Source organism: Theobroma umbraticum, unplaced genomic scaffold, assembly GCF_002168275.2.
Source record: "Theobroma umbraticum cultivar Fairchild unplaced genomic scaffold, ASM216827v3 scaffold_81.0, whole genome shotgun sequence".
NCBI lineage: Eukaryota > Viridiplantae > Streptophyta > Magnoliopsida > Malvales > Malvaceae > Theobroma > Theobroma umbraticum.
The window spans coordinates 1,152,041-1,179,535 of record NW_018397268.1 but is presented as its reverse complement, the minus strand read 5'-3'; the positions used below and the strand labels follow the sequence as shown (position 1 = coordinate 1,179,535).

At 35.1% G+C, this 27,495-nt stretch overlaps 6 protein-coding genes, 2 non-coding genes and 1 pseudogene across 14 annotated transcripts; 4 read left to right on the top strand and 5 right to left on the bottom strand.

Moving 5' to 3' along the window:
- LOC110425461 (cucumisin-like) overlaps positions 1-1,586 on the top strand; it is a 2,714-nt pseudogene extending 1,128 nt beyond the window's left edge.
- Positions 1,587-2,807: 1,221 nt separating this feature from the next.
- LOC110425338 (cucumisin-like) lies at positions 2,808-5,996 on the top strand. Its single transcript, XM_089785100.1, is given in 13 exon segments — positions 2,808-2,903; positions 3,059-3,147; positions 3,241-3,332; positions 3,447-3,693; positions 3,784-4,309; positions 4,380-4,483; positions 4,616-4,834; positions 4,918-4,994; positions 4,997-5,028; positions 5,104-5,317; positions 5,469-5,621; positions 5,624-5,698; positions 5,701-5,996. Coding segments are annotated over 13 exon segments (2,220 nt in total).
- Positions 5,997-14,243: 8,247 nt separating this feature from the next.
- On the top strand, positions 14,244-17,051 carry LOC110425431 (uncharacterized). Of its 6 annotated transcripts, none has more exons than XR_002446026.1 (6): positions 14,245-14,700; positions 15,478-15,565; positions 15,810-15,979; positions 16,284-16,359; positions 16,461-16,567; positions 16,732-17,051. XR_002446026.1 is itself a non-coding variant. In XM_021440347.2 (6 exons), the coding sequence occupies exons 1-5, from the start codon at positions 14,536-14,538 to the stop codon at positions 16,475-16,477; spliced, it is 516 nt and encodes a 171-aa protein (XP_021296022.1). In that variant the 5' UTR covers positions 14,246-14,535; the 3' UTR covers positions 16,478-16,523; positions 16,732-17,051. The 6 variants fall into 6 exon arrangements, 5 of the variants coding, with proteins under 5 accessions (XP_021296021.1, XP_021296019.1, XP_021296020.1 ...); XM_021440347.2 differs by having other exon boundaries at positions 14,246-14,700; positions 16,461-16,523; XM_021440346.1 differs by having other exon boundaries at positions 14,244-14,700; positions 16,284-16,523.
- Positions 17,052-17,286: 235 nt separating this feature from the next.
- On the bottom strand, positions 17,287-18,173 carry LOC110425432 (uncharacterized). The gene is made up of 2 exons (XM_021440352.2): positions 17,595-18,173; positions 17,287-17,475 (listed from the first exon to the last, which is right to left on the bottom strand). Exons 1-2 carry the CDS (start codon positions 17,953-17,955, stop codon positions 17,459-17,461), a joined length of 378 nt encoding a protein of 125 aa, XP_021296027.1. The 5' UTR covers positions 17,956-18,173; the 3' UTR covers positions 17,287-17,458.
- A 1,200-nt stretch (positions 18,174-19,373) lies between these two features.
- LOC110425046 (uncharacterized) lies at positions 19,374-20,888 on the bottom strand. Its single transcript, XM_021439823.1, has 2 exons — positions 19,785-20,888; positions 19,374-19,682 (listed from the first exon to the last, which is right to left on the bottom strand). The coding sequence occupies exons 1-2, from the start codon at positions 20,122-20,124 to the stop codon at positions 19,666-19,668; spliced, it is 357 nt and encodes a 118-aa protein (XP_021295498.1). The 5' UTR covers positions 20,125-20,888; the 3' UTR covers positions 19,374-19,665.
- A 147-nt stretch (positions 20,889-21,035) lies between these two features.
- MEE60 (maternal effect embryo arrest 60) lies at positions 21,036-22,031 on the bottom strand. The gene is given in 2 exon segments (XM_021439822.2): positions 21,036-21,633; positions 21,636-22,031. Coding segments are annotated over 2 exon segments (537 nt in total). The 5' UTR covers positions 21,856-22,031; the 3' UTR covers positions 21,036-21,316.
- A 67-nt stretch (positions 22,032-22,098) lies between these two features.
- On the bottom strand, positions 22,099-22,169 carry TRNAD-GUC (transfer RNA aspartic acid (anticodon GUC)). The gene has a single exon. It is a non-coding gene; the product is annotated as a tRNA-Asp (tRNA).
- Positions 22,170-23,416: 1,247 nt separating this feature from the next.
- On the top strand, positions 23,417-23,488 carry TRNAP-AGG (transfer RNA proline (anticodon AGG)). Its single transcript has one exon. It is a non-coding gene; the product is annotated as a tRNA-Pro (tRNA).
- A 64-nt stretch (positions 23,489-23,552) lies between these two features.
- ROPGEF5 (ROP guanine nucleotide exchange factor 5) lies at positions 23,553-27,203 on the bottom strand. 2 transcript variants are annotated; one of them, XM_021439820.1, is made up of 7 exons: positions 26,567-27,203; positions 26,196-26,315; positions 25,936-26,090; positions 25,500-25,574; positions 25,111-25,401; positions 24,442-24,798; positions 23,553-24,345 (listed from the first exon to the last, which is right to left on the bottom strand). In XM_021439820.1, the coding sequence occupies exons 1-7, from the start codon at positions 26,922-26,924 to the stop codon at positions 23,809-23,811; spliced, it is 1,893 nt and encodes a 630-aa protein (XP_021295495.1). In that variant the 5' UTR covers positions 26,925-27,203; the 3' UTR covers positions 23,553-23,808. The 2 variants fall into 2 exon arrangements, with proteins under 2 accessions (XP_021295495.1, XP_021295496.1); XM_021439821.1 differs by having other exon boundaries at positions 26,196-26,312.
- Positions 27,204-27,495: the final 292 nt, after the last annotated feature.

Sequence of the window (27,495 nt, the reverse complement as noted above, 5' to 3'; positions counted from 1 at the left end):
CGTAGGGAACCTCAATCAACACAGTTGATCTTAAGGGGAAAATGTACCCTTTCATCTATGGTGGAGTTGTTCCAAATACCTCACAAGGTTTTACTTCTGAGGATTCCAGGTAGTGTATGAAGACTGCAGAAATTTGTTTTCGAATGTAGGTATTACTTGCCAGGATCATTGAATTATATCTTGATGCCACAAACATTCTTTGGAATGCAGGTATTGCTTGGCAGGAACATTGAACAAAACCTTAGTGAAAGGAAAAATCGTTTTCTGTGACTATGACAGTGATAGGGATGGTCCAATCGAAGGAGGAGGCGCTGTTGGTGCGGTATATCAGCATGGAGGAAACAAAGATTATGTTTCTAGTTACCCTCTACCTCTTTCCAACTTGAACTTGGATAATGGAAGAGTTGTTTTCAACTATGTGAACACAACAGAGTATTTACTGTCATCTATACTGAAAATATTATTCATAAAAACTTTTAATTAGTATGACTAAACATCATTAATTTGGTTTCATGACTGTCTTGTTTGAACAGAAACCCAACTGCAACAATATTCAAGTCTTACGTTGAAAGTAGTGAGTTTGCCCCATACGTTGTTTCATTTTCATCAAGAGGACCTAACCCTGTCACAGCAGACATTCTCAAGGTAAATGAAATAAATTTCTCCAACTTCTGTTTGTAATTGCCTTAGCCTGTTTCTCAGTTCTAATTGTTCCGTTTCTTTGTTGATGCAGCCTGATCTTACAGCACCTGGGGTTGACATTCTAGCTGCATGGTCGGAAGCTACCTCTATGGCAGAAACTGAATATGATAACAGAATAGTTCCATACAATATAATCTCTGGCACATCCATGTCTTGCCCACATGCAACCGGGGCTGCTGCTTATGTTAAGTCATTCCATCCAACATGGTCTCCTGCTGCCATTAAGTCTTCTCTAATGACAACAGGTATTAGTTTTTAATGCAAGATCAATAGTTGCAGCTTGAAACGGGAACTTGGCTTTTGAATTCTCACATTCTAAGCCTAATCCGTCGAAATTTCCATATTCTTTTGCAGCTTTTCAAATGAGTGCTAAGAACAACATCGAAGGTGAGTTTGCATATGGGGCAGGTCATATAAATCCTGCACTAGCAGCTCAACCTGGATTGATATACGACGCTGGGGAGATTGATTACATTAAATTTTTGTGTGGACAAGGATATAGCCCTACATATCTAAAGCTTATAACCGGGAATAACAGCAGTTGTTCCGAAGAAATAAATGGAACAGTGTGGGATCTAAACTACCCTTCCTTTGCCTTATCTGCTACTCCTGGAAAATTCATCACCAGAGTCTTTCACAGGACAGTAACAAATGTAGGATCAGCTGTGTCAACTTACAAGTCAGTCGTCAAGGCTCCACCAGGGCTTATAATCCAAGTTCAACCAAGTGTACTTTCTTTCAAGTCTCTTGGGCAAAAGCAATCCTTTGTTGTGACTGTTGGAGCTGAAGTTGGAAACTCCATGATTTCTGGTTCTTTGACCTGGGATGATGGCCTGCATCAAGTGAGGAGCCCTATTGTTGCTTATGCTTCCTTATTCGAATGAACAACATCCCAAGGAAGAAAATAAATTTAACCATCTGTTTATTTGTTGTATTCGTACTCCTTCAATTTCATTTACTTAATTATTGAATCGTACATGCAATCATGCAATTGTGTTTCAATTATGAACATGGAAAAATAAAATGAGAGAGAGTGCAAAGAGTAATGTCATCCTAAATTTGTGAATTGCATCTATTTGTTGATCAAGAAAGTTGGAAAAGTAAATCTCACCAAAATTAGTACCTAGTTACTTGGTAAATAATTGTCTACAATATAATGTTGGTATAAATTAGCCATACCATAATTTTTTTTTATTTTCCTATATGATTATACAAATGAAAATATGAAGATAAAAAAATTCTGTTGATTTTGCCTAATTAGACACAACCCTTACAATATAAAATTTATATAAAGGATAATATATTTATCGAATTAAGTTACCATGGATTAGAGTTAATATATAATTATAATTTTCTCCATCAATTTTGACGTAAGTTCATGTTCCCTTAGTTTTATCAATTTTCTTGGTGTGAAAACTTAGTGCAATCTCCTCTCTTTGATACTTGGCCTTCATATTTTTTTTTTGTTAACTATTAATTCTTTCCAATATATAAAGAGAAAATTAATGCAAAGTTTTAGTGGTTTATCAAACAACATTGATTAATTTTATTAATATTCTGATCATGGTTTTTGTTATTATAAGATATTCATCCCATCCTTTCAGACAAAATTTGTCTCATTTAAGTTCATGTTGACGAAATTTCTGAAGTTAGAATGTTTCACTCGTGAAGGAAAAAATTGAAGGCCTTAATTGAAAAAGGAAAAGAGAAATCAATGCATAAGAGTTAAGAACAGGATGAATATGTCCTTGAGAAATGTTTCGTGCGAGAGCAAGAGTACATATCCACCCATTAAAGTACTTCAAGTCAAACAATATGTGCTACATATATGTTTTGAATGGCTCAATTCAAATGCCAATTATATGAGACAAACTGAATTGTTTAATAAGTTTTCTTCTGATCAGCACTTTTGGCAGAAATAAATGTTCCATAATCAGAAAAAGCCGGCCATTGACACCTTTCTTCCATTGGCGAGCTTAACAATGCTTATTTTGTTTGAAGAAATTAACACCATGGAGCTTATTCATCGTACAATTAATCAATACTTATATACAGCCCCTTTCAGTGCTATGGGTTATTGCAATCTCTAGCTACAGAACTCGCCAATGGCGGTCCAGACTTCTCCTTTGGCATGGCTTATGGTTACCTGTTTCACTGGTAGTGTTCTTGTTGGCTGCCATGGAGCCTCTGATGACAGACAGGCAATTACATTTTTCTTGCTTTCTTAGTTTTTTTATGAACTTTGTATTAGGAGGACAGTTAGAGTTGTGGTCCCTATCATGAAATCTGAGTTGATTTGCTTGATTTTTACAAATCAGAATTCATTTTAATATCTCTAGTTGTTTTGTTGAACCAGGTCTACATTGTTTACATGGGTGACCTTCCAAAGGGTGACTTCTCGGCTCCAAGCCTTCACACCAACATGCTTCAAGATGTTCTTCCAAGGTTTGTCATTCATTATTCCAGCATTTGAATGTTAAGCTTCTGTCCAATTTTGATTTACCAAAGACTTCTAACTTTATGAATTGCATTCAACAGTGCTGCATCAGATGCTTTGCTCTACAGCTACCACAGGAGCTTCAATGGTTTTGCAGCCAAGTTGACCAAGAAGGAGGCACAGAAACTGAGAGGTGTTTGATTTTGAGATAATTCTTGAAGAGATTATTATTTTTAGGTGAAATTAAGGAAAGAACTCCCATTTCTCCTTAATTTTGTTAGTAACCTTAGACTTAATTTTTTTCCAGGAGAGGAAGGGGTTGTATCTGTGTTCCTAAGTCAAAAGAACCAGCTCCACACATCAAGGTCACGAGACTTTATGGGCTTTTCGAGCAGAAAAGTGGAAAGATCAGTTATTGAAAGCGATATTGTTGTTGGGATGCTTGACACAGGGATTTGGCCAGAATCTGAAAGTTTTAATGACACAGGATTTGGTCCACTTCCAGCAAAATGGAAGGGCACTTGCCAAATGTCTTCCAATTTCACTTGCAACAAGTAAATGGAATTTAACATAACCTTGACATACATGAACAATCACTTATTAAATCCTGAAATTGGTCTTAACAATGTTGTAATCTCTTTCAGAAAAATAATTGGGGCTAAGTACTACCGGGTTGATGGAGAGTTCAGTCCAGATGATTTTAAATCTCCGAGAGACGCTGAAGGTCACGGAAGTCATACTGCATCAACAGCTGCAGGTGGCTTAGTTAGCAAGGCAAGCTTATATGGCCTTGCCAAAGGGACGGCTCACGGAGGGGTTCCATCTGCCCGCATTGCTGTGTACAAGATTTGTTGGTTTGATGGTTGCTATGATGCAGACATTCTCGCAGCATTTGATGATGCAATTGCCGATGGAGTAGCTATAATCTCTCTTTTAGTTGGGGGTTCCTGTGCATCTGATCACTTTGATGACTCGATTGCTATCGGTGCTTTCCATTCAATAAAGAATGGGATCCTGACATCCAACTCTGCTGGTAATGGCGGTCCTGATCCTTCATCGATTGTGAACGTTTCACCTTGGTCTCTATCTATGGCTGCTAGTACCATAGACAGAAAGTTCGTGACAAAGGTGAAATTGGGTAATGGTGAGATTTATGAGATAATGGGGTTCGTTTCTGCCAACTGTTGAATTGACCAATAAAACATATATGTATGATTATACCTTAATTTTCTGCATGGAGGGAACCTCCATAAATACATTTGATCGCAAGGGAAAAATGTACCCTTTCATCTACGGTGGAGATGCTCCAGATATCTCAGAAGGTTTCACTTTCAAAGATTCCAGGTAGTATGAAAACTGCAGATGATCTTATGTTTTGGGTTGTTTTATATATGTATAACAGATTCAAAACTTATGCTACAAATTGGATGAATGTGAATGCCATCTTAATGCCAAAAAATTCATAACGGATTGCAGTTATTGCTTGCCAGGGTCATTGAACAAAACCTTTGTGAAAGGGAAAATTGTTTTTCGCGAATATTTCGGTGATGACGAAGGTGCAACAGAGGCAGGAGCTGTTGGTGCGGTATTTCTGGATGAAGAAAACAAAGACTATGCATTCAGCTGCCCTCTTCCTCTTTCCAACTTGAACATGGATGATGGAAGAACTGTTCTAAACTATTTGAGCACAACAGAGTATTTACTATTTCTCAATACAATATTCATAATTTAGTTAGTGGTTAATTGTTATTAATTTAGTTGCATTACTTTTTGATCAGAAAGCCAACTGCGACAATAAACAAGAGCATCCAAGAAAATAATCAGTTTGCCCCATTCGTTGTTTCATTTTCGTCTAGAGGCCTAACCCTATTGCAGCAGATATTCTCAAGGTAAATGAAAATAAGTTTCTCCATTGTCTGTTCAATTGCCTTCTTCCGAATCTCTGATTGCTTAATTTGATGCAGCCTGATCTTACAGCACCTCGGTTTAACATTTTGGCTCCATGGTCAGAAGCTACTACTGTCACAGAAACTGAAGATGACACAAGAGTAGTTCCATACAATATTATTTCTGGCACATCCATGTCTTGCCCACATGCAACTGGGAGGGCTGCTTATGTTAAGTCATTTCATCCAACATGGTCTCCTGCTGCTATTAAGTCTGCTCTAATGACAACAGGTACTAGATTTTAAGCAATATCAAGAGTTGCATCTAGGAAATTTCTCATTTTTTGAACGGGAAGTTAATAGTCCTTAACTGTCTATCTAACAGGCTTTTGCATTCTCACATTCTAAGTCTAAACCATAGAAATTTCCATATTCATTTGCAGTTTTTCCTATGACTTCTGAGAATAATATTGATAGTGAGTTTGCATTTGGGGCAGGACACATAAATCCTGCACTAGCAGCCCAACCTGGATTGATATATGATGCTGGGGAGATTGATTATATTGCATTTATGTGTGGACAAGGATATGGTCCTAATATCTGCAGCTTATAACTAGGAATAATAGCAGCTGTTCCGAAGAAACAAATGGAACCGCATGGGATCTAAACTACCCTCCTTTGCCTTATCTGCTACTCCTGGAAAATCCATCACCAGAGTCTTTCACAAGACAGTAACAAATGTTGGATCAGCTATGTCAACTTACAAGCCAGTTGTTAAGGCTCCACTAGGGCCTGTAATCCAAGTTCAACTAAGTGTACTTTCTTTCAACACTTTTGGCCTGAAGCAATCCTTCGTTGTGACTGTTAGAGCTGAAGTTGGTAACTCGATGACATCTGGTTCTTTGATAGGGGATGATGGCCTGCATCAAGTGAGGAGCCCTATTGTTGCTTATGCTTCCTCAATCAAATGAATTTCCGAAGAAGATCAAACTTATTTTCATCCTCTTATTTGTTTGTTATATGCATTTACTACTCTTTTAGCTTCAATCTACACAGTGAATGAATCTTATATGCAACCAATTGAATGTAAATGCAATTGCTTTCATGTACTTTGAAAACTATATCCTAAATTTTATGTATTTGCTGAAAAAGAGGTGGAAAACCAGTGCTTATTTCATACGCTATTTCTTTGAAAGGCTGAGTATTTCCTCATTACTAAACAATTGATGCAATACTGACATTGCTTAATTAGATCAATATGAGCAAAACACTTAATTTTATATTAGGTATTTGATTAATATATTGGTATTCCTAATTAATATGATTATAATATAGATATATATATATTCTAAAAGAAATTCTATTGACTTTTGTTTAATTACAACCATTAAACTGAGTTGTCTATGAAGAAAGCTGACAATATGAGTATAGAAATAGATCAATATGTGCAATAATTGTATTCATAGTTTTCTCCATCAATTTTGACTTAAATTTTTTTAATATAAAGTTTTCATGAAATATTAAGTGTTGAATTTATAATAATGAAAATATTTAAATATTTTTTTCTAAAACTTTTGTTATCTATATATATATATATATGTTATCTAACACAGCATGGCAAGAAATCCAAGAATTGAATCTAAACATGCAATAGTTTTTTTTTGCCTTTTTTCATAACTCAAATTTGGGCTCAAGTCAAAGAATAAATTAGAAGAATACAGACAAATATTTATTTTTCATGTCTGATTATCCATTGAAAATTAGAATAAACAATAACGACTATAATAAATTCTTCAAAAATTAAAAACATACTGCAATTGCTATGACTGTTATTAACAGAAGGCGACAATTTACAAGAAGAATAATGGAGATTTCTTAAAAGTAATTTGAAGAAAACTTCCCATTTTCAACCATTGCAAAACTTTTAATCCTAGGCTTATAACTAATTGTTTGACATTATTGCTAGGCTGATTGACATTGTTCATAGATCCTAGTCATAGTCAAGGCTGCCACGTATTTGAAATATTTTTTGGATGGTTGGAAGTAGGCATTGAGAATTTGAGTTGTGAGAGGCAAGATGCTGGAGAAAAAATAGACTAGACACTGATATATGAGTTTGAAAATGTTGCCATATCAGACAAAGATAATCACTTTTTCTAAGTCATAACCCACAATAGATTCTAGTATATCATTTCTTCTCATCTTCGTTCACCCTTATCTTTCATGGTCATGACTTTCAATTTCTTTTTACCTCGATTAGACTTGGAAAATTTTTGGTAAGAGTGATGACTCTAGATTTGATTCTCTTTATTTTAATCGAAATTTTTATCATTTATTGTCGTTTTCACGAAGAATTCGTCTGATCGTATTACTTATGTAAGTTCTCAACAATTATAATAAAATGAAGAATCGATACTATTTAATAAGCGAAATAAAAAAAAATCAAAAGTTCTGCGATATTGATTTCACACTTAGTCACGGTCCACACGTTTGATTCTAAAATTCTAGATACCCATAGCATACAAAGAAGCATTTATTTTGGGGTGAGAATGTACCCCTTAAAAGAAGTCTTGGTTTTCATTTGATGGAGAGGAAAAGCAAGTCACCATTTCTACTTGACTAAATGGAAATTCCATGGAATTCCTTTTCCAGGTTGTTCTGGAAACCAATATAGCATGTGCCGAAAAGGTGTAATTCATTTTCTTTGCTCGAATAAATTAGTCAAATCTCTGCTGCCACTTTGGCAAGTTAATTGAATGTCTGTGATTCATTTTCATGGAAAACATTATCCGAAATTGAGTTCGAAAGTTCATTGAATTTTTCCTAGGGATTTCATTTCATTTTTTCATACAATAGTGTAAAAAGTTTAGTATATTATGAAATTGAGTTGAGATATGAGGTTTCATTATATAAATATATATAATATAGATTTGACCCGTTTGACACATTCAACAAAATTATATGTAAATAATGTCGAAAATTATACGTTAAACTTATGAATAATTAAGTGAAGATTTGTCAATACCCATGTGAACCAATATTTCAATGGAATATTTCATCGGTTTCAAATATTAAAAAAATTAAAATTATTAATATCAATGGAATACACCATTCAAATATTCAATCAGTAATTTCTACGATAATGGTTTTTTTCAATGGAAAATTTCATCAAAAAATTTAATAGTAGTGGAATTTTTTTTATGTCTAGAAAATTTCCAATTGACAAATTCTGTTGAAAAATAGTAAAATTAGCATCCGATTGAAATTTTTCAATAAACTCTTTCCTACGAAATATTTTCGTTGGAAAAAACATAAATTTTTGTAATGTTTTTCTAATAATCATAAGGTACAATTTTCTCTCATTGCTTAATTCAACCAATTGATTTGAAAGGAAAATCCACTTGAGGGTTCTTCTCTAGAAGGTAATAAATACAAACTAAAGCACAAATGATAAAGTATAACATTCCAATTAACCATCATAATAAGTAATGACATTGAAATCAAAGCTCTTAGAAAACATAAGGTCAAAGAAGAATAACAGAAAAGGGTAAACCTTTTATACTATGCTAACCTAAGCTAACTAAAACAAAAGGTAAAAAAAGCAAAATAAAAAACCTGAAAATCATATTTTATTCAAAAATAAAATAGGATGGGACTCTAAAAACCGATCAGTTGAAAACGTTGGATTGTTGATGATAAATTTTGTTCAAAGTTTTTAAACAAACATTTTTCTTCTTATCGAAGAAATTAAATTTAATTTTTTAAAATTTTGAAAAAATTGAAAACGATGTCGTTTTCGTAAAAGATAATGTGAAATCAAATTATTTGAATAAAGGTGTGAAAAGTTGATTAAATTATTTGAAACAAACTTTCTCTTTGTGTGGACCCTCGCCTTCCAAAAATTTCCCAATTATTGACATACATTCACCCTCATGCCCTACGCTTGGGAGACTTGGAGGCAAATTGAAAACGCGTGGCACGTTGGATACCATTAGTTCTTCAAGATCTACCACCCAATCTTTTGTTATAAAAGAGCTGTCATTCCATGATCAATTGAAAAACACCCCGCACTCTTATTACAAGCTTTCTTTAATTATCAAAGCATTGACACTTCGTCCAATTTCCTAGCTATGGCTATGGCTATGGCTAAAAATTTTGGGTTCTTCGTCTTGCTCTTCATGATCCTTCTGGTGTCTTGGAACTTCGTAAATGTTGAGAGCAGGGTTCTCAAACGCGTTCATCGTCGAGGTTAGTATTCAATCTCTTAGTCTCTTTCTACTCTTTTTCTTTTATATATATGCATATGTATGTGTGTTAAATTCAAAATAAGGGATTAATTTACTCTCTTGAAATGAGATCTTGGATGAGTTTAATAGATTTTCGATGACTGAATATGTAGGATATGCAAATTTTGCCACCTTGGGAGTTGTGTGCAAGCGCTGTGATGGTGAAGGAGGTGAATGCAAGAGCTCATGGAATGCCTCCCATTCTTGCCCAAAGATTCAATGCCTTCCATGGAAATACCACCTCTGATGTTATGAATAATAGGATTCCTTGGTTTTCTGTATTAGGCCTTTTCTCTTATGCTTACTATATATAGATATTAAGGTAGCTTGTTTATCTGCTTTCAGCTGACAAATATATATATGTATGTAGTATATAGTTCATATAAGACAAAATAAGTACATTTGACCATAGAGAATTAATGGATTTTGCTTTTATTCATATGTAACTTTGATAAAAATGAAGCACAAGTCTCTTCTGTCAGATTAAACCAGAATGAGATGAACCCGTGCATCACCTTTTTGCTTTTCTTAGATTTGATTGCTTCTTTGCTAATCAATTATGATTAAGAGAATCTTATCCTTGGGTCAGATTTATTCATGTCATCAGAAGGTTTTTTGTCATTTTCACAAAAAAATTTTAAACAACACGACAGATGTGATTTTTAATGAAATATCTCAAACTTTTAATTAAAAAAAATTATGATTACGAGAAAAGAAAATGCAGTACGTTATTAATTTTTTGATTGAGATGTTTAAACTAAAAGATTCACCTACAAAATGTTTGTAATTAGCTTATTAAATCCAGTAATCAATTTGGTAACGCATAACATATATATTAATCCCATAAAAAGCTATACATTCAAGTTACTATATATATATATATATATATATTATATCTAATTTAATTATTGAGAATTATATATTACAGTTAAACTTCAATTAATTATGGAATTCTATCATTAGTTCCTTAATTTTGATGTCATTAAATCTCATATATTTTTTTCCTTTTTAAGTTTATATTAAATAAGTTTCTATTTAAACATTAATATATATAATTTAAAATTTTATCAAATACAAAAGTATTAATTTACATAAAACTTCAAATCATTAATTATAAGGTTTGCAAAGTGTTTATTATTTCGTATCTTTTCATTGTAATAGCAAAGGTTCTATTTTTTTTTCCTTTAAATAAAATTGTGAAGAAGAAAAATCTGAAAACTCAATTCTTTGACTAAACAGATACATACAATCTACCGTTAAGCTATAATATTCAAGTGCAATATGCCAACATCGTCGAGGGTTAAATCTTTGAAATTATCTATTCTTAAAATGACATTTTTTTTTTCACATCCATACTCTTTATTTCTAACCCTTCATGTAAGTATAAATGGATATAAAATTTGACCTTTTATTACGTACAATTTAATAATAAATTTTATATATGTATATGTGTGTATATACGTATATTTTTCTATAAAAATATACTACCAAAGAGCAAAGGCCTCAAAAAGTCTATTTAATTTACCAAGTTGTAATATATATATATATATATATATATATATATTTGGAAAAAAGGATAGGCCCCATGAAAATTACTTAAATGCAAGGCAAATTGTCTCAGATTCTGACAATCTAAAGAATGTTCTTCACTTGTTGCAATTTGACTAGTGGATCAAATTCCTTTGTGGAGTTATGAAATTCTAACCACAATTTCCATATAAATTGGTATGTAGACCAATGGAAAGATTGAATTTGGAATCCAAGAAAAGCTGGAAAATTAATTACAACCAATTTATTCTCATAGTTATCGATTCAAACTTATAAAACTCATAAAATATTTTTTTTACAAACATCACAAAAATATCAATTTCTTGAAGGGCTTTGATATCATTTATCAAAGGATTCAAATGTTTTCTCAGGTTTTTTTTTAGTTTTCTATGAAATTATTTATATAAATAAAAATTACAATAATAATGAAACATTAGTGGAGAATACATAGAATCACAAAGAAATATTGTTTGAACATTTTAAGTTAAGGAAAATTATTATGCTTTTGAAAGTTTTATAAAGTTTTGCATTTATTAAGAGGAAGTGGCGTCAATGACATCACATTTTGCTTGAATATTAAGGGAATCATTTCCCATTTTTAGTTTGCTAGGAAATTCATTTGTCTTCCCTTTTTTTAGTAATTGATGATTAATGCAAAGAAAAATTCCAGTCAATAATATTCCTATATATTTCTCAATATATATAAGGCTTGTGGTTCATTAACCATATATATTGAATTTTATATTAACCTACTATATTAAGTGTAAGTTATTAAATAAATGTGCACTCATTTTTTAATAATAATTAAGTTAATATAATACTATATCAAATTAAATCCTCGAGTAATTTACTTCCTAATTATTTTCTTTTCACAATGTTCTTATCTTTAACGAGATACCCTAAGTTGGTAATTATTTTTAACTTAAAAATATGGAATTCAAACCTTAAAAATGAAAAAAAAATGAAGGAAATCGATGGGATGGAAAAGGATTATCTCTTGTCTGGTAACTTTATGTCAATTTTTTGTCAATCAAATATAAAAAAAAAGTTGAAGAGAATGATCACACAATAATAGGGATGCATGATGTGCCACCTAGCAAACTCTTGTTGAATATAATTTTCCATTGTATGTGGACAAGTTGAACCTAGCTAGCCCTCTCCTATGATCCAAAACTCATGACAGGCAATTATTGTACCTTACAAGTAAAATTAAGGGAGTGAGAATCCTCACTGCAGAAAAGAATATGATCCTGTATATGACTTCAACAAGTATATCTTTTCAAGCTTCATGTGGTGTTTGCAAGAGCTTGGGGGCAAATAATAGAATTTCCAAGTATCAATGCATTTGCTAATGAACTTCTTGGAAAAGTGAAATGGATAGGAAAGAGAGAGAGAGAGAGAGAGAGAGGGAAGGGGAGGGGGGGTAGGCATATGCTGTCAAACAAAAATCCAATGGTGTAGCATGTGATAAAAGTTTAACTTCTCTGCCCTTGGAAATTGGCACATTCACGAAGGAAAGAAAGAAAGAAAAAAGGGTTTCATTCTTAAGCACTTGTCCATAGCTATCCAAAAGGAACCTAAAAGGAAATGATATCAAAGGAAATTCCCAAAGTACCATATCATCATCCCAAGGTATATAAATCATTTATGCTTTGCATATCTCTTTTTTAATGTTATCTAATAACAACTTTAGAAAATATTAGTATAAGTTCCTATAAAAGTATTAACACAATTTCTCGAAAAAGTTTTTTACAGTTCAAATTTAAAACTCAACCCTAAAGGTTTTACATTCGAATCTTGAAATTACGCTTTTGTTGTTTATCTTGAAAGTTTCAAATTCAAATCTTTTGAAAGTTTCAAATTCAAATCTTGAAATTACGTCTTTGCTACTTTTTATTGTATATGATATGACTTGATTAAAGGGTCCGTTATTAATCATCATATTTGTTAAGTAGTAATATAAGATTTGATGGCTTAAAAACCTTATCTAGAAATCATGTTTATCTAAATTCAAGTATAAAATGTTCTTTGTCAACTTCTAAAATGCCAGAGATATGTATGAAAACCAGGCAATTAGTATAGCCTTTGGGATGATCAAGATTAGGAGAGGGTTGAGACAGTTATCTTGATTCCTCCAATGACAAGTTTTGAATAGATCTTTACAGCTCTTGTGCTAACCATGAATCCACACAATTTAGCTAGGGTTTGATGAGATTAAAGGAAACGATGTGGCAACTAATCATTGCTATTCCCATGATGAGATGCTAATTAATTAATTAAATGTCATTATCTAATCCCCAATATCTCTCTCCCTCCCTATGGTCCCCTTTTGTTTTCTCTTTTTGGTATTATTCAAGTAAACTACAACTCTCTGGAATCTTTTCTATTTTCAGTTAATCATTGTCCGACTTGAAAAATAATATGCTAAATCATTGTAGCTTTAGCTAATAAATCTAATTTACTTTTTTATATAACAAATGGATTATTATCTTATACATATAAATTTTAATATACTCCATTGAAGTATGATAAATTCCGACACGTAGCTTAACTTTAAATGTTTTCGATTTTAATAAAAGTTAAATAATATTTTTGATCATTACAAAACAATGAACACGTAATTAAATAATTAATTTTTTTAAAAAATAAATCGAAATAGATACACATCAATCTTTTAAATTCATTTATCAAATTGATGTATTAAATAATAATATTCGAGAATAAATTAAACTTCTATCAAGATTCGATGGTAACCTTTTTTTATCACATTTTGATTTTTCCACTATCAAAATGACATCTCTACAAGTTGAAAGACAATAAAAGAATGTCACACACCTTCTCAATCTTGTCTTCAAGAAACATATATTCGGTCCTTGATTCTTCAAAGATTTGCAAAGAAGATAGATTGCTATAATATCTTTCATTGCATGGCATAATGGTATCTTCAAATGATTCTGCTGATCAGAGGGGGATGATGAAAAGACTTCCCCCAAAGAGTCAACTGTTTATTATGTAACAATGGCATATCTCACACCTTTCAACTTGAAACCCAGCAACCTTATCCATTAATTCTATCACACATAATGAAACACCAACAGCTAAGAGTCTTCTCCATAACTCTAAATTGGTTCTTTTTTGTTTATGGGGTTTGGACAAAGGTCAGAGATATACCCAATGGGGACACATGGCAGGCAAGGGTTGGGTTTAGATAAGAATGTCCACTTGGGTGTTGATTGATGCACCAGGTGTCAAAAACCAGACACGGAATGAATGTGTTCACATGGGGTTTTCTTTAGCCTTTAGATTCCTCCAAAATCCAAATGGGGGGCGTCGAAGTTGAAGTTAGAGCCTTTTTTGGGGGCTTATAAATAGCTTAGACGGTTTGCCAACGACATCTATACATCCGCAGTCTTCACGTGCTCTCTCTCTCTCTCTCTCTGTGTGCTTTGCCCCTTGCATTTCCTGCTATATCCTGGCTTCTTTATTAGTTATCTGTTTGCTTTGTTATTTTTTTCTTCTTTTCTGAAAGACAAATCTTATCCACTGCCAACCTCCCTTTGTTTTCTTTTGTTTGGTCTCTTTTTTTGAGGGTCGTTTCCTGTTAAAGAGATATATATCTATCAAAGAGTAGTTTTGTTCGTTGGTTGACAAAGAAAGCTTTTTTAAGTTAAAGAGTATGGAAAACAAAAGGCAAGTGTGTGGTTCTTCTTCCTCTTCTTCTTACTCTTCATCATCATCATCATCATCTGTTTCTTTCGATCATCTCTTTGGTCCCAAGGACTCTTCTTCTTCATCCTCCACAAGTGGGATTTTTGGGACTATTTTCCCTCCCCCATCAACGGTAAACATCCCTTTTGCTTCAACAAGTTCACTCTCCTGGTCTTTTTTCCCCCTCTCTTTTTTCATAAATGATACAACTTTGTTGGTTTTGATGGCTTAGAACGAGGAGAAAAAAGTACCCTTTACTCTTTAGGCAACTATTTACTTACTAATATGTGAAATTTGATATAGGGAGGTAATGCTTGATTGGAAGTTGAGAAGTTGATACATAAAGGATAAAGATGGTTTATTGCCTATAGTTTGTTTGTTTATTTGTTTCTTGTTTCCCACTTCATGATGGAATTGGATTGGACTTGGTTTTATATGAATGATGATAATAAAAAGTTGATGGGATTTATTTTAGTAAATGATTCTTGAAAAGATGCAGGGAAGCTATACATAACACTAAGCCCGTACATCAGGTGCTTGTTGTACCCTTATTTATCCTATATTCACTTGGTCGGTTGATTCTAGCTAGAGGAGTACTCATTTTTTTCTTTTGAATATTTTACTTTGTTAAACTGATTTGCATCAATGGATATGGGAAGTGAAGGATAAGAAACAAATGGTAGGCTGATCTGTATATTCCAATACTAACTAGGTAGTGCTTTTGGATTAGAATGTGAGGGAAAGTTGCCTATGGACTGTGCAATGGAACCTTACCTTGGTGACTCCTGACTATGCATGGCTTCTTTTTGTTGTGATTATCCTTCTTTTATGTTCTGATGTTTATTAATTTTTTTGGTCATTTTTACATGAATTGCTGCAAAGGTCTTAATTGTTCACTTTCTTATTTCAGGTGCTAGGGAGGGACTCCAGTCACTCTGGAATGATGGGGTCATGGAATAGTCAGGGTTTGCCCCATCATGGCAAATATGGAAACCCAGGTTTGTCGGCCTTTTTTGTACCAATGTTGTTAATTGTTTAACTTTGTCATTGTCTTTTCTGCTGGTTCTTGGATGGATTTGCAGGAAATGTTGATTTTTTTGGTAAAAAAGAAAACCATATATCTGGAGTCAAATTACTGATGATAGGTCTCAGGCCAGCTTTTACTGGATTCTCAAGTAACTGATAGCATGAGAAAGTTGAATATTAGCATATGTGATGAGAACCTGCACATGTTTATTTCAGATCATTCCACTGATAGCAAGGGACGAAGCAGTGGCACAACTCACAAAGACAAGAGTTCATCCATTTATCAGAATGAAACAGTGGAACCTTGCTATTTCAGCTCATCAATATACTATGGAGGACAAGAAAATTATTCTCCAAGGAAGAATACCAATGAGCCTCAACATTATGTATGTATAACACACATCGCAATACTACTTAACTCATACGCTTTTCTGTGTGCCACCCTGTGAGAGTATTGTCTGTTTTCTGAAGCAATATAGGTCCTTCATCTTGCTGCGCTTTTTCCTTTTCCCTTCGCAATTGAACAAATTTAAGGCGCACGACGATTCAAACCTTAGATTTTAACCTTCACCTAGAATTTAATTTTCTTCCTAGTCTCCAAGCTATTTTTGGTTTTATGTTTCTTTAGAACACTTCTCTTTATGCTAATTAGCAGGGCTTTCTCTGTTCTTGTTGCTTTTGTTTTGACAGTTCAAAAAGGATGGGGAAGATGATGACCCCAATGGGAACAATTCTGGTGGTGCTTCAAGAGGGAATTGGTGGCAGGGTATGGAAAGCAGTGGATATTTGGAGATAAATCAAATACCCTTCATTGTCTTTATACATCACATCGAACGGTCTTTAACCGATTATTCTTTGTTTGTGCAGGCTCACTTTATTACTAACATCTCAATCCAAAATAATGCAAATCTGCCATCCCAATACTCTAAGGCATATATTAAGAATTCCCTGATGGATGTTCTTTTCCTTTATCTGTATATGCACCCTTCTGTTATGGATTTTTAGTTCATTTACATTTACCACTTCAAAAATTTATTCATAGAGTACTATTCATGTAGCCTGGCATACTTTCATTGTTCTTTGCATATTTCCTTTGATCCAGCTGATTGAAACTATGTTTCATGGACTATTTTTGCAGGAATACTGGCAGTATGATCGTCTTTACACTATGGAAATAAGCTGGTAGATAGCTAGCAGTACAGTAGAAGCATATAGAGCATAATACAGCTTAGGACTTGTGGCAGAATGTTGTGGTTCTTTTTGTCCCAACTCTTCCACTTTGAGCAAGTCTCACTTGTAAGCTGATATGTTTAGGGCAGTTTGCGGAACCTTGTATTATATGTTTCTTTTGCCTGACTAGTCTAGTCTCCATGTACTGAACTATTCTCAGTTGGATTTTTGCCCACAAGCAAATCAACTAGTATAGCTATTGACATAAACATCCTTCCCGTCTCCAAATGGATTCCACTTTCAAGAGTAGATGCATTTTAGGCTATCTTGAATACAATGAATGATCACAAACTTAAACCAATTCAGAGAACAGGAAAGTCACCTGATTGGATACCAGATTCCATAATTCTGGTCTATTTTATAGAGCAATCAAGCAAGCTAAGGGTCTCACTCTGCAACTTGTAAAAAGGATGCCATTATATGGGGGAGAAAGGTTTCTGAGAACTTAGCAATAAGAACAATGTTATAGAAAGATAACTAAACACAAGCATTTTATTTATCATACAAATGGCCAGATGTCACAGTTAATTCATCAGCTAGACGAACTAGTTAAAGAAAAGCATAAAATCCAGCACACACGGTACTTCTAATGGTAGGCACACAGCACCGGGAACCATGACTTGGGTCCTTCATGTTCAAGGCAAAGTGTAATCTGCAAAAACATCAGAAGCAGAAAAATGAGAATTAACCTTGCAGAGATCTTATAAAGCAGAGGACAAATGTGTAAAGAAAACTGTGATCAATCCTATATCAAATAAAACATATATATACCTCCACATTTGTAACCCACAGGACGATCAGCAATGTTGCAGCGTTTAGGAATGGTGACAGCAATTTCTGGCTTGACTCCAGAACTCTTAGCTGTGTTAGAAAGCATAACAGCACAGAGGCATCTTGGATTCTGGCCCATTTTCTTCACCTGCTGGCAGCAACTGTCAGACACTTGAGCATTCGAATCCTGAGCTGCCATTGCACAAGGAGCCAACTTCCAGGCTTCCCTGTCAGGGGATGATCTCCCACACTCACCGGCACCTTCTGCTACATTAAGCACAGCAATGCCCAGAATAGCAACAAACACCAGAAAGCAGATGTACTTCATTCTTTTTTTAGTTTCTTCAATATTGCAATGCATAAACACTTCTCAACTTCAAAATTTATAGTGAAACATGAAGCTCAAAAAGGTTTCTTTAAGAGTAATACATGTGAAACCCACAAATCATAGTGGAGGTAGCACTAGACAAAAGAGCTTTGTTTATTGCAGCACCTACTACTCCAAAGACATGTATTTTAGGAATTTCGTGGCTATTTTAAGCCAATGGCGGTTAGTGCTGGCTCAAGTCATTACTGTAATTCCACTACTTCGTTATCCTGAAGGGGCAAGAAAGAAATCTTTTTCATGAGCAGCTGCCAGCATAGCATCTAACGAGTTCAAAACCTACCAACATATCCATTACACCCTCTTTCTCTAGAGTCTAGAAACTTCAATTTCCTCATTAACAACATAATTGAACCCCTGTTTGAGTTGAAACATATGTACAAAATACAAATCTTCTTATCTTTAACTTGAAGAGAAGTGGGAATCAGAGCACCACTGTTCCTGCTATTAGCCTAGTGATCAGTATATGGACCGTCAACAGTAACAATTACCCTTGTTATATGGAAGGGGATGATGCTATCTCCAGTGCAATGAGATCTAAAAAAGGTAGCTTGCTTGTAGAAAATTCTACGAAGTGACAGAAGATAGGTATTCTTGGCACAAACGTGAGTGTGTTTGTCACAAACGAAGGCAATCAGAACATTTATCTGGGGATCAGACAGCTTTGCGACATCTTAGACTCCTTTTTTTCTTTTCCCTATCGGCTTATCCTCATCTCTTTTTTACTTTTTTTAATGTTATATTTCTACCAAAGGGGGCCCTATTAAATCATCCACAGCTTGCTTTCTCACCAATCTAGTACAAGTCTGCAACATCCTTTTTGGCATGTTCTCCTGCTGCATCTCCAACAGTTGTTTAACCACTGTTGACAGGCAAAAACCCAGTAAATTATGAATGACCCACTTGCATCATTCACCTTCATGCTAGGACTAGACCTTGTCTATTCTGCTTGCAGAATCACCAGCTGTTCTCCTCTTACAAGTTGCAAGTCATATCGTTCAGGATCTGATATCTTTGGCTATAAACTGCATATTCCCACAGTCACCTACCGTTGCTTTCACTGCTTCTTTGTTGCTTTTATCCTGTCTTGTCTCTTTTAGTTTCAATGTAATCTCTACCATTTTCTTCAGTGGGTATCTTCAAGGTAGATAATAGGGAGGGAAGATAACCCTGGAGCAAGGTTTTCAGTTTGGAAAAGGCCCCTCGAGCTGAGCAACTAAGCGCTTGTAGCTTATCCAATTGTTTCAGCAAAAAAAGGAAAGAAAGTGGGTGTGAGAGTTCTTAGAAGCTGCGATGTTCACCCACAAAATAGGAAAGAACAGAGAAAGCATAACATTTTCCCCCTGTCCACCCAATTTCATTCACTTCAAACATGAAATTATCCTTCAGGAATGTTATCAGTTAGATCTTTCACTTCTCCATTGCTGAGAAGAAGGTTGTCTGAGCTACAAGATACAAATGTTTCTGAAAGATTACTGAACTTATATTTAATATTCAAAAGCAGCAACTACAATTTTCATTTGTTATTCAAAGATACAACAGCAGTTTTATTTATTACTTAAAGGCTGGATGTCACAGTGGAACTAGTCAACTAGATTGACTAGCAACAAGGACAAAATCCGGCACACTGATACTGCTAACACCGAGTCGTTTAGTACAGGAAGAAGAACCATGGAGTCTTCACGCTTAAACCAGTGGGAAAGCTGCAAGAGATAAAACAATAGCTTCATGAGATGCTAGAAGACAAAATGACTACCACTAGAACCATTATATGAGAGTAAAGGAGAATAATATGTAAATTCTACCTCCACACTTGTGACCCACGGGACGAACAGGAATGTTGCAGCGTTTGGGAATGGTGACAGCGACTTCTGGAATGACTCCAGCACTCTTAGCTGTATAAGAAAACAGAATAGCACACAGGCAGGCAGGATTCTTGAGCTTTTTCTCCATGACAGTGCAGCAACGCTCAGAAACTGGAGCTTCCAAATCTCGAGCTGCCTTCGTACAAGGAGCCAGCTTCTCAGCTTCCTTCTCGATGTCATGTTTCCCACATGGGCCATATCCATCTACTCGATTGAACCCAGCAATGCTCAAAATCACAAGAAACACTACAACACAGGTGTACTTCATTGGAGCTCCCATTTCTTCAATGCAATTCAGGGACACTTCTGGACAACTTAAACTGAAGCAATGACACTTCTCGATGACTTATACTGAAACAATGACACTTCTGGACAATTTATACTGAAACAAATAGCTAAAAAATAGCCAAATACAAGTGAATTCAATCAATTACAATGGACATAGAACTAGAGAAAAGTCTTTGTCAGCAATTAGCCCTAATATTCCAGAACATTGATTCAGAGTTAACCTGACTATCAAGTCATATATTACACCTTGTTTCACTGGACTCTCTTGTCCCTAACTTCATGAAAACCATCCAAGGCTTAAATATTCATGCAAACCAGAATAATGCAGCACAAGCCAAGGTCAACACAGCAATAAAATAGTACTGGAAACAACTGAAAGAAGGTATAACTTCAAACCAACCAACGGGAGTTAGCTTATAAAAAAAAAAACCTAGTCTAGCAATTTCCGATATTACCTACTTCTATTCTGCCTTCACAGCATCTTTGTGGGCTGATAAGCTTGTGGTTTTCGTTTTTCTGTATGTGGTTGTGTTTTTACTGTGGGTCTTCAGCTAAAAACGCATTAAGACAAACCAGAGTCAATCTTCAAGACATCCATGCCCTTTGAAATCTCAATCAGCAACTCATTTCCCTGTTTATCTGTCAATTGAAATACAAACTCTAGCAATTTTCCAAACACTACTCTTCTGAAACCTGGAGCTAGTCTCAACCCTACTTGATACCAAAACTGATACAACAATAATAAAAACAAAATCAAAGGTCCAAGTGAAAAGTTACAGAATCAAACAACACTTTCAATGTTTCAACTTTCCCTTTGTTTCATCATAATTCCACACCTATATCATACAAGAAAGAGATATATAGAGTAATCAATAACCCAAATTTAAACATCAACAACATTCAAGTCCGAATCTTTGTAGCCTTGTTCCATTATAATTCCATTCCACCTTAGATCATACAACAAAACATACCCAGAAACATTAAAATTTAAAAATCCAAGAAAAAAAAAGATCAACATTCTCAAATTTTAAACTTTTTTTTCTCCTTGATTCAGTATAATACCACCTAGATCATACAACAAACAGCAACAATAACTAAGAAACCACCCAACGTCTCAAAGTTCAGTCTTTTCCCTTCATTCTGCTATAATTCCACCTACATAATACAACAAGAAAGTATAAACCTTAACGAGTAAAAGCATAGAGTCCAACACAAACATAGATCAAAAGAGCAAGCGGGACCAAAATAACAAGAGGAACAACCGCCGCAAACGCATGTCCACTCCCACAAGCCAAAGTCCCAACCTTGATCTGAACAACATTAACCAAAGCCAACATCAAAAACACACATCCAGCCACCGACCCAGCACCCGAAACCAACATCCCGACACGAAGCAACGACTTATTAACATCAACGTGTTCCAACAACTCAGCTCCTCGGAAGTTAATGTGGATGTTCAAAGCATGGGACTTGGAGATCTTGATAGCTTGCTTGAGAGCTAAGCGACGAGGCTGGAGAAGAGGAAGGAGCTGAAGGAGTAGACGTGGAACTTTATCAAGTCTTCAGCGATTCTCGAGTTCGAGAAACATGGGCTGCCTGGGTTGACGAGGGTGTTGCTGGAATCGTAAGGGTTCCAGGCTAGGCCGATGAAGACGGCTAAAGTGAAGAGGGAGTTCACGTTCACGACGCTGTCCAAGGCGGTGACGTGGATGCTGGTTGTCATGATCGGGCAGGTGGGAGAGTTTCAGTAGTAAGATCAGACAGCGGAGATCTCTTTGTCTCTGTTACGGTGACGGTGGCGTTTTAGCTCGCATTGTTTAGTTCGAGGTTGTTGGAATTTTTCTGGAATTTGTTTTTTTTCCCGGAAAATGTGTCAAAAAAGAAAAAGTAAGTGTTGAGTGAGTAGAAGAAAGATATTTCCCTTTCTCTTTTTCGAAAGAAGCTTTTACGAATTAAAAAATCCAGTCGCCGTTGCCGGGGATCGAACCCGGGTCGCCGCGTGACAGGCGGGAATACTCACCACTATACTACAACGACCGTGCTATCAGGAGCGTTAAATTGTTTGTTCTTCATGGTTTAGATTGTTGTGTAACGTTTGATGTCAACTAGAAATGGATGCTTTGTTATCTTTCCTTTTTTGTTGGGTATGTTCTCAACCTAGTCGACAATAGTGATTCATAAAATCATATTTTATGGATTTTTTGTTTTTTCAATCTATTTTTATCAAATGTCATGGTATCATATTTTTAAGTTATCAAGAGATCTTTTAGTAAGAGGAGAAGTAGTGTTGTAACAACTAAAATGAGATGCATTAGAAGCAACTAAAAGGAAAAGGAAGAACGGTATTCGAGTACTTATGGTAAGATGTATTGGATACAAATTAGCAGAGTTGAGCATCGGTCAATGTGATCGATTTAATTGCGAAGGAGGTCACAATTGACCAAGTTAATCAAGCCACCGATTAATGTAAATGAGAGAATTGACCAAACTATGATTGACCACGACGATTGAATTGTCAAGGCTCTAATGTATTATCAAGTAAAAATGGCTTCTTTGAAGCAATTGGCGAGAAATTATTGATTAGACATCATGGGAAAAACACGTATGAAAAAAACACATTCATCATGGGAAGAATAGTTCATTAGGAAAAAAACACATATATAATGGAACAACACATTTATCATGAGAATAACACACGAATTGATTATGTATATTGAATAGTTGGCGAGAGTCTTAGTCTAACAACATAGTGGAGTTTAGCGAGGAGGACCTCTAAACTAACTTCATACTTAGCCATCAAATCAAATTTTCTTTATAACATTCTAAAGATGAAATTAACTCATGAAATTTACCATTTGTTTTGACTTATTTTTATTTCTGTTCACATGATATACTTGTTCACATTACTGTATATATAATATTATACATGTTATATAACAATTCTTAAAAATAATAAATTTATAACAAAAATCAAGCATCTAAAATAGTCTCATAAGTCTAAATTTTGATTCTCTACCTCAATTTACAGTTGCATAAATAGTTGTGATCATTACCAATACTTCCTCTTTCTTTTTTTACATTTACTAAATTCATCAATGTTATGTTGGATATTTCATCTTTTAGTTGTTGGAAGATCTAAATGCATTTGTTTATAATGGTGGTTTATTCATGGAAATGCTTAACTGAAGTGTCATATTGAAGATGCCTCTTAGCATGCCCTTCTCCTTGGATGTTCTGCAACCTTTTTAGCTATCAATACTCTCTTTCTACTTTTGGACCAATAAGGGCATTTGGTCTAGTGGTATGATTCTCGCTTAGGGTGCGAGAGGTCCCGAGTTCAATTCTCGGAATGCCCCATAGTTTTTTATTTTATACCATTAAAGAAAAAATAATCTGCATTTCAAGGTTGAAGAGATTGAGTGAACAAGCATCTCATGACTATATTTTATCTCATCTCAGTTACATTCACATTAACACACAGTTGTAACACCCTAAGAAAGAGTAGGCTGCTTTGATACAAATAGCAGCCTGCTTGAAACTACAAGAATATCATGAACACAACCAAAAATATATAAAAATGGAACTCATACACATTAGTATCTTACTACAACCAGAAGTTTTCTGTCATTAACTATTCTATTTGTCTCATCTTATTCTTTTCCTCTGTGGAACAATCTCAAGTGACAGTATATCGCGGAGGAACTTGTCGCGTTCTGGTCCCATTCTGGTATGCTGATGATTGTTTTGATGCAATGTGATCCTTTTGATTCCCTGAGCTCTCTGTACTGTTAGAGTTCATAATTGATGAACGATCTGTTGCATTGCCACATATCTTTGCTTTTGAATCAACTCCAAGATAGTTCGTCAAGACCCTCTTCACTCCAAAGCCACGGCGGTGAGGCTTGCTGTTGTTTTTGTTGTTATTCTCCTTGAGAAAAGGAGTTCTCTCTCCCCTTACAGGGCTGATCAGTGGTGCAGGTGAAAAGCTTGGTGTGGTGACTGCTGTTTTATAGGGAGTGCTAGAGACAGGCACCGAATATGGGATTGAAACCTTTTTGTGCGCAATTACACTAACTGTAGGAATCGATGACACTTTTTCTGAATGCTTAGTTAAGTCATCTACATATAACAAATCATCAATGCGTGCCACAATGTTATATGCCAGGCTTTCTAGAACTCTTGAATAGCTTTCAAGAATAGACTTCCCAACATCCTGAAAATTTAAAATAAGTTATACTTGAGTAACATCTGGTGGGAGAATGAAGTGGCATTTGACAAAACCAGATATTTCTGAAGAATGGGTTCATACCTTGTTGCACTGGATTTTGCTGGTATCCAAGGTAGTTTGAGTCAAAGCGGGGAATCGCTGCTTCAAGCAAAGCAAGAGACTTTCAGCTCTTTCTGCAAGAAATTCCCTCTTGTCTCCATCAACCATTAGGTCTTTTACCATTTCCCATGATGATTTTGCAGTAGATCGGTTTGGATTGATTGGGGGCTTCGAGTGAGATCTTCGACGCCACACATATATCGAGGCTTCAACACGATTTGCAATCTCAAGAGCAACATGCTCAGAGGATAGATCAAGGAAATCAAGCAGGCACTCTGCTGAGAATTGATCAGAGGTAATATACCTATAAATTAGGTCTCCTAGACAAGCTCTTCCATTCTGCAACAACATTTTAGAAAACTATGTCACATTATCTTTGAATGGTATAGCGTTATAAGGTAAATAACTACCCATGGTAGTATTTCTCTGATCTATGTTTGGCCTATAACAATTAAACGAGGTGGTGCAGTAGCTTGAAAGCAGCAATATGAATTGAAAAGTTCTTCTTGTAATGGGGGTAGTTGGCATAACTAACAAACAGTTGCTAGATTTAAGAGGTAAAGTAGGAACTTCTGGCATTGTCCATCTACCTAAATGCAGTTCATGAAATGAAGACATAACAAGAGATCAAAATAGGTATAATTATCAGACCTTCGGAAGAGTGTCCAAGTACGAGTCTGGAACGTCCATTTCTGATAATGAAATGCTGTTGATAGCCATAGCAGCTTTTAATATTTGATTTGTGCACTCACGCGTGTGATTCAGTTGCTTTCTTGCATTATCACTGAGACCGCCTGTAGGCACACGGGGCACAGGTAACCACCACTTCTCCTCCTGGCGTTGCAGTGTTTTCCGAAAGGAGGCTGACCCATCAGCATCTGGGGCTATAATCCCTTGATCAACATACCAAAACTCTGTGTTGGTGAAACTATCTAATATATCCTGCCACAGCAAAAGCCGGCTTATGTTTAAAACATGAACCTGTAGTACCCAAAATTAAGACGACCATGACCCATAAAGCAAGCATTGTTAGTTCTTACCAGAAGCATGTTATCTAACTTACGCAGGGCTGGGAGATTGATGAAAATATCTGATCTAGGCCTGCAAGTCATGACCTATGAAAAACACAGGAGAAAGCAGAAACAGTTAAATGACAAGAAACTTTAAATTGGGTGCCATCTGATTTGGAAATATGCTCTCTGATTGTTGAATTTCATAGCTAAAAAACAGCAAAACAGCTGAATTTAGCTTAATTTACTAAACCTTTACCATTCTATTACAAACAGTGGAAATTCCAAAAGACTAAAAGATCTTTTCTTTTCCAATGCTTTCCTCAGCAACCAAAGAGGATTTTACAGATTGAGAAAGTATAACTTTACAAAATTTCACATTATTCTGAAATTTTTCTTCTTTTTTCCCTTTTTACTGCAACAAAAAATGATTCTGGAGTACTTGAAGACTAAAGATGATAATTACCTCAAGCTTACTTCCATCTGGAAAATTTTGCCAAGAGGGTATCAACTCAACAATGTGGTCGCTAACACAAACTAGCCATTCCATCTCTCTTTTCCACATGGATTTCTTCTCCTCAGCTATAGGCTCTAATCTCCACAATTGCCCAAATATGGTAGCTACATAGAGTTTTTACAAATTAATAAGTTCACAAAAAGAACAAAATAGGAACAAGAACTTCAAAATTCCATAAATTCAGAGAGAGAAAGAGAGAGAGAGCATACCACAGAGATTGGTAATGGCATTTGAAACGGCCAAAGCTGTGCAAACCCCTTTTCCTGAACCTGACATGTCTTCACCAAGCAACAACTTTGCAAACCTCTCCTTCATCATATCAATCTCTACTTAAAATTCAAAAGAAAAAAGAATTAGACTTGGAAGAAGAAAATCACAGATTGATCCAAATTGGAGACATCCAAAGCCAAGAAAGAAAACAAATACTCCCAGAGACATCTCAAACAGTTGGTCTCATGTTAGAATTTTGAAATGGAAAACGGGATTTATGGGATTTATGGAATATGGAGCTACCTCTCTACCTAAACATAAACCAGAAACGAAAAATCCAAAATTTGAACTTGAAAACAACATCACTAACCATTAATCTTTGAACCCAGTTTTGTAAACTTGTCATCTTCATTACTACTCTTGTCTTCATCACCATTTCCATTAGAAACATCTGAGTTCTTTGACAGTGTACTAGCAGTAGTAATAGGAGCAGCAGCCGCATTAGCAGTAGTCGCTCTCCTGATAGGCCAACCCAAAAGAGGAGGTGAAGCAGACCCTGACCCTGACCCTCTAGCCTTACTAACCTTAACTTTGTCAACCAATTTCCCTGAACTTGATCCACTGGAACTACTACTGCTACTAGTTTCCTTAGACTCACCATTACAACTACTCAACCCACTAACAGAATCAGTCCAATCATCTTTCTTCTTCAACAAAGCCTCCATCATCTCCAAGGGTCCTGCTAACTAAACTACCAAAAGCAAAAAGGCTAAGCCTTTGGGTTCCAAAGAGAAGACATTAGCTGGGTGTGGCGAGGATGGTGGGGTGGGAGTTAAAAGATTTGATTTTTGAACTTCTCAGAAGAAGAAGTAGAGATGAGCACGTGCCATTGGGGTAACGTCTCTCTTTGAAAAATGGAAAATGTCTTTCTGATCGTTGGTTTTTGTTGGATTGATTTGTCTCTCTCTCTCTCTCTCTCTCTTTCATGACATTGAAAGCATATGGCTTTCCCTCTCCATCGTCGGAGTAAGGAATACGTTCAAATATAATGATAAAATAACAAAAGGTCGTCGGCTAGTTTAGAGCCCATGGACATGTCCATCCACGTGAACTTACTCTTTTACCCTGTTTCCCAAGTCTAGCAGGGCATTAAATTCTTTTGTGTTCTTTCTTTTATGACATAAAAATATGTTACCCTAAATTTTTATTTGTATTTAAAAATTTAACTTATATTAACTGTAATAGGACGTTTTAATGAAGCCGTTACTTCACGTCTTGATTATTTGCTATACATTATAT

What these genes read in the sequence shown, in the direction of transcription:
- LOC110425431 (XM_021440344.1), top strand. Translation starts at nt 14,536, where the DNA reads ATGGAAAACAAAAGGCAAGTGTGTGGTTCTTCTTCCTCTTCTTCTTAC. An exon ending in TGGCAAATATGGAAACCCAG is followed by an intron (nt 15,566 to 15,809) that starts GTTTGTCGGCCT and finishes TGTTTATTTCAG; the next exon opens with ATCATTCCACTGATAGCAAG. An exon ending in GATGTTCTTTTCCTTTATCT is followed by an intron (nt 16,568 to 16,731) that starts GTATATGCACCC and finishes CTATTTTTGCAG; the next exon opens with GAATACTGGCAGTATGATCG.
- LOC110425046 (XM_021439823.1), bottom strand. Translation starts at nt 20,124, where the DNA reads ATGGGAGCTCCAATGAAGTACACCTGTGTTGTAGTGTTTCTTGTGATT.
- LOC110425432 (XM_021440352.2), bottom strand. Translation starts at nt 17,955, where the DNA reads ATGCATTGCAATATTGAAGAAACTAAAAAAAGAATGAAGTACATCTGC.
- ROPGEF5 (XM_021439820.1), bottom strand. Translation starts at nt 26,924, where the DNA reads ATGATGGAGGCTTTGTTGAAGAAGAAAGATGATTGGACTGATTCTGTT. An exon ending in ACTTGGACACTCTTCCGAAG is followed by an intron (nt 24,799 to 25,110) that starts GTCTGATAATTA and finishes ATGTTGTTGCAG; the next exon opens with AATGGAAGAGCTTGTCTAGG. An exon ending in GCAAAATCCAGTGCAACAAG is followed by an intron (nt 24,346 to 24,441) that starts GTATGAACCCAT and finishes TTAAATTTTCAG; the next exon opens with GATGTTGGGAAGTCTATTCT.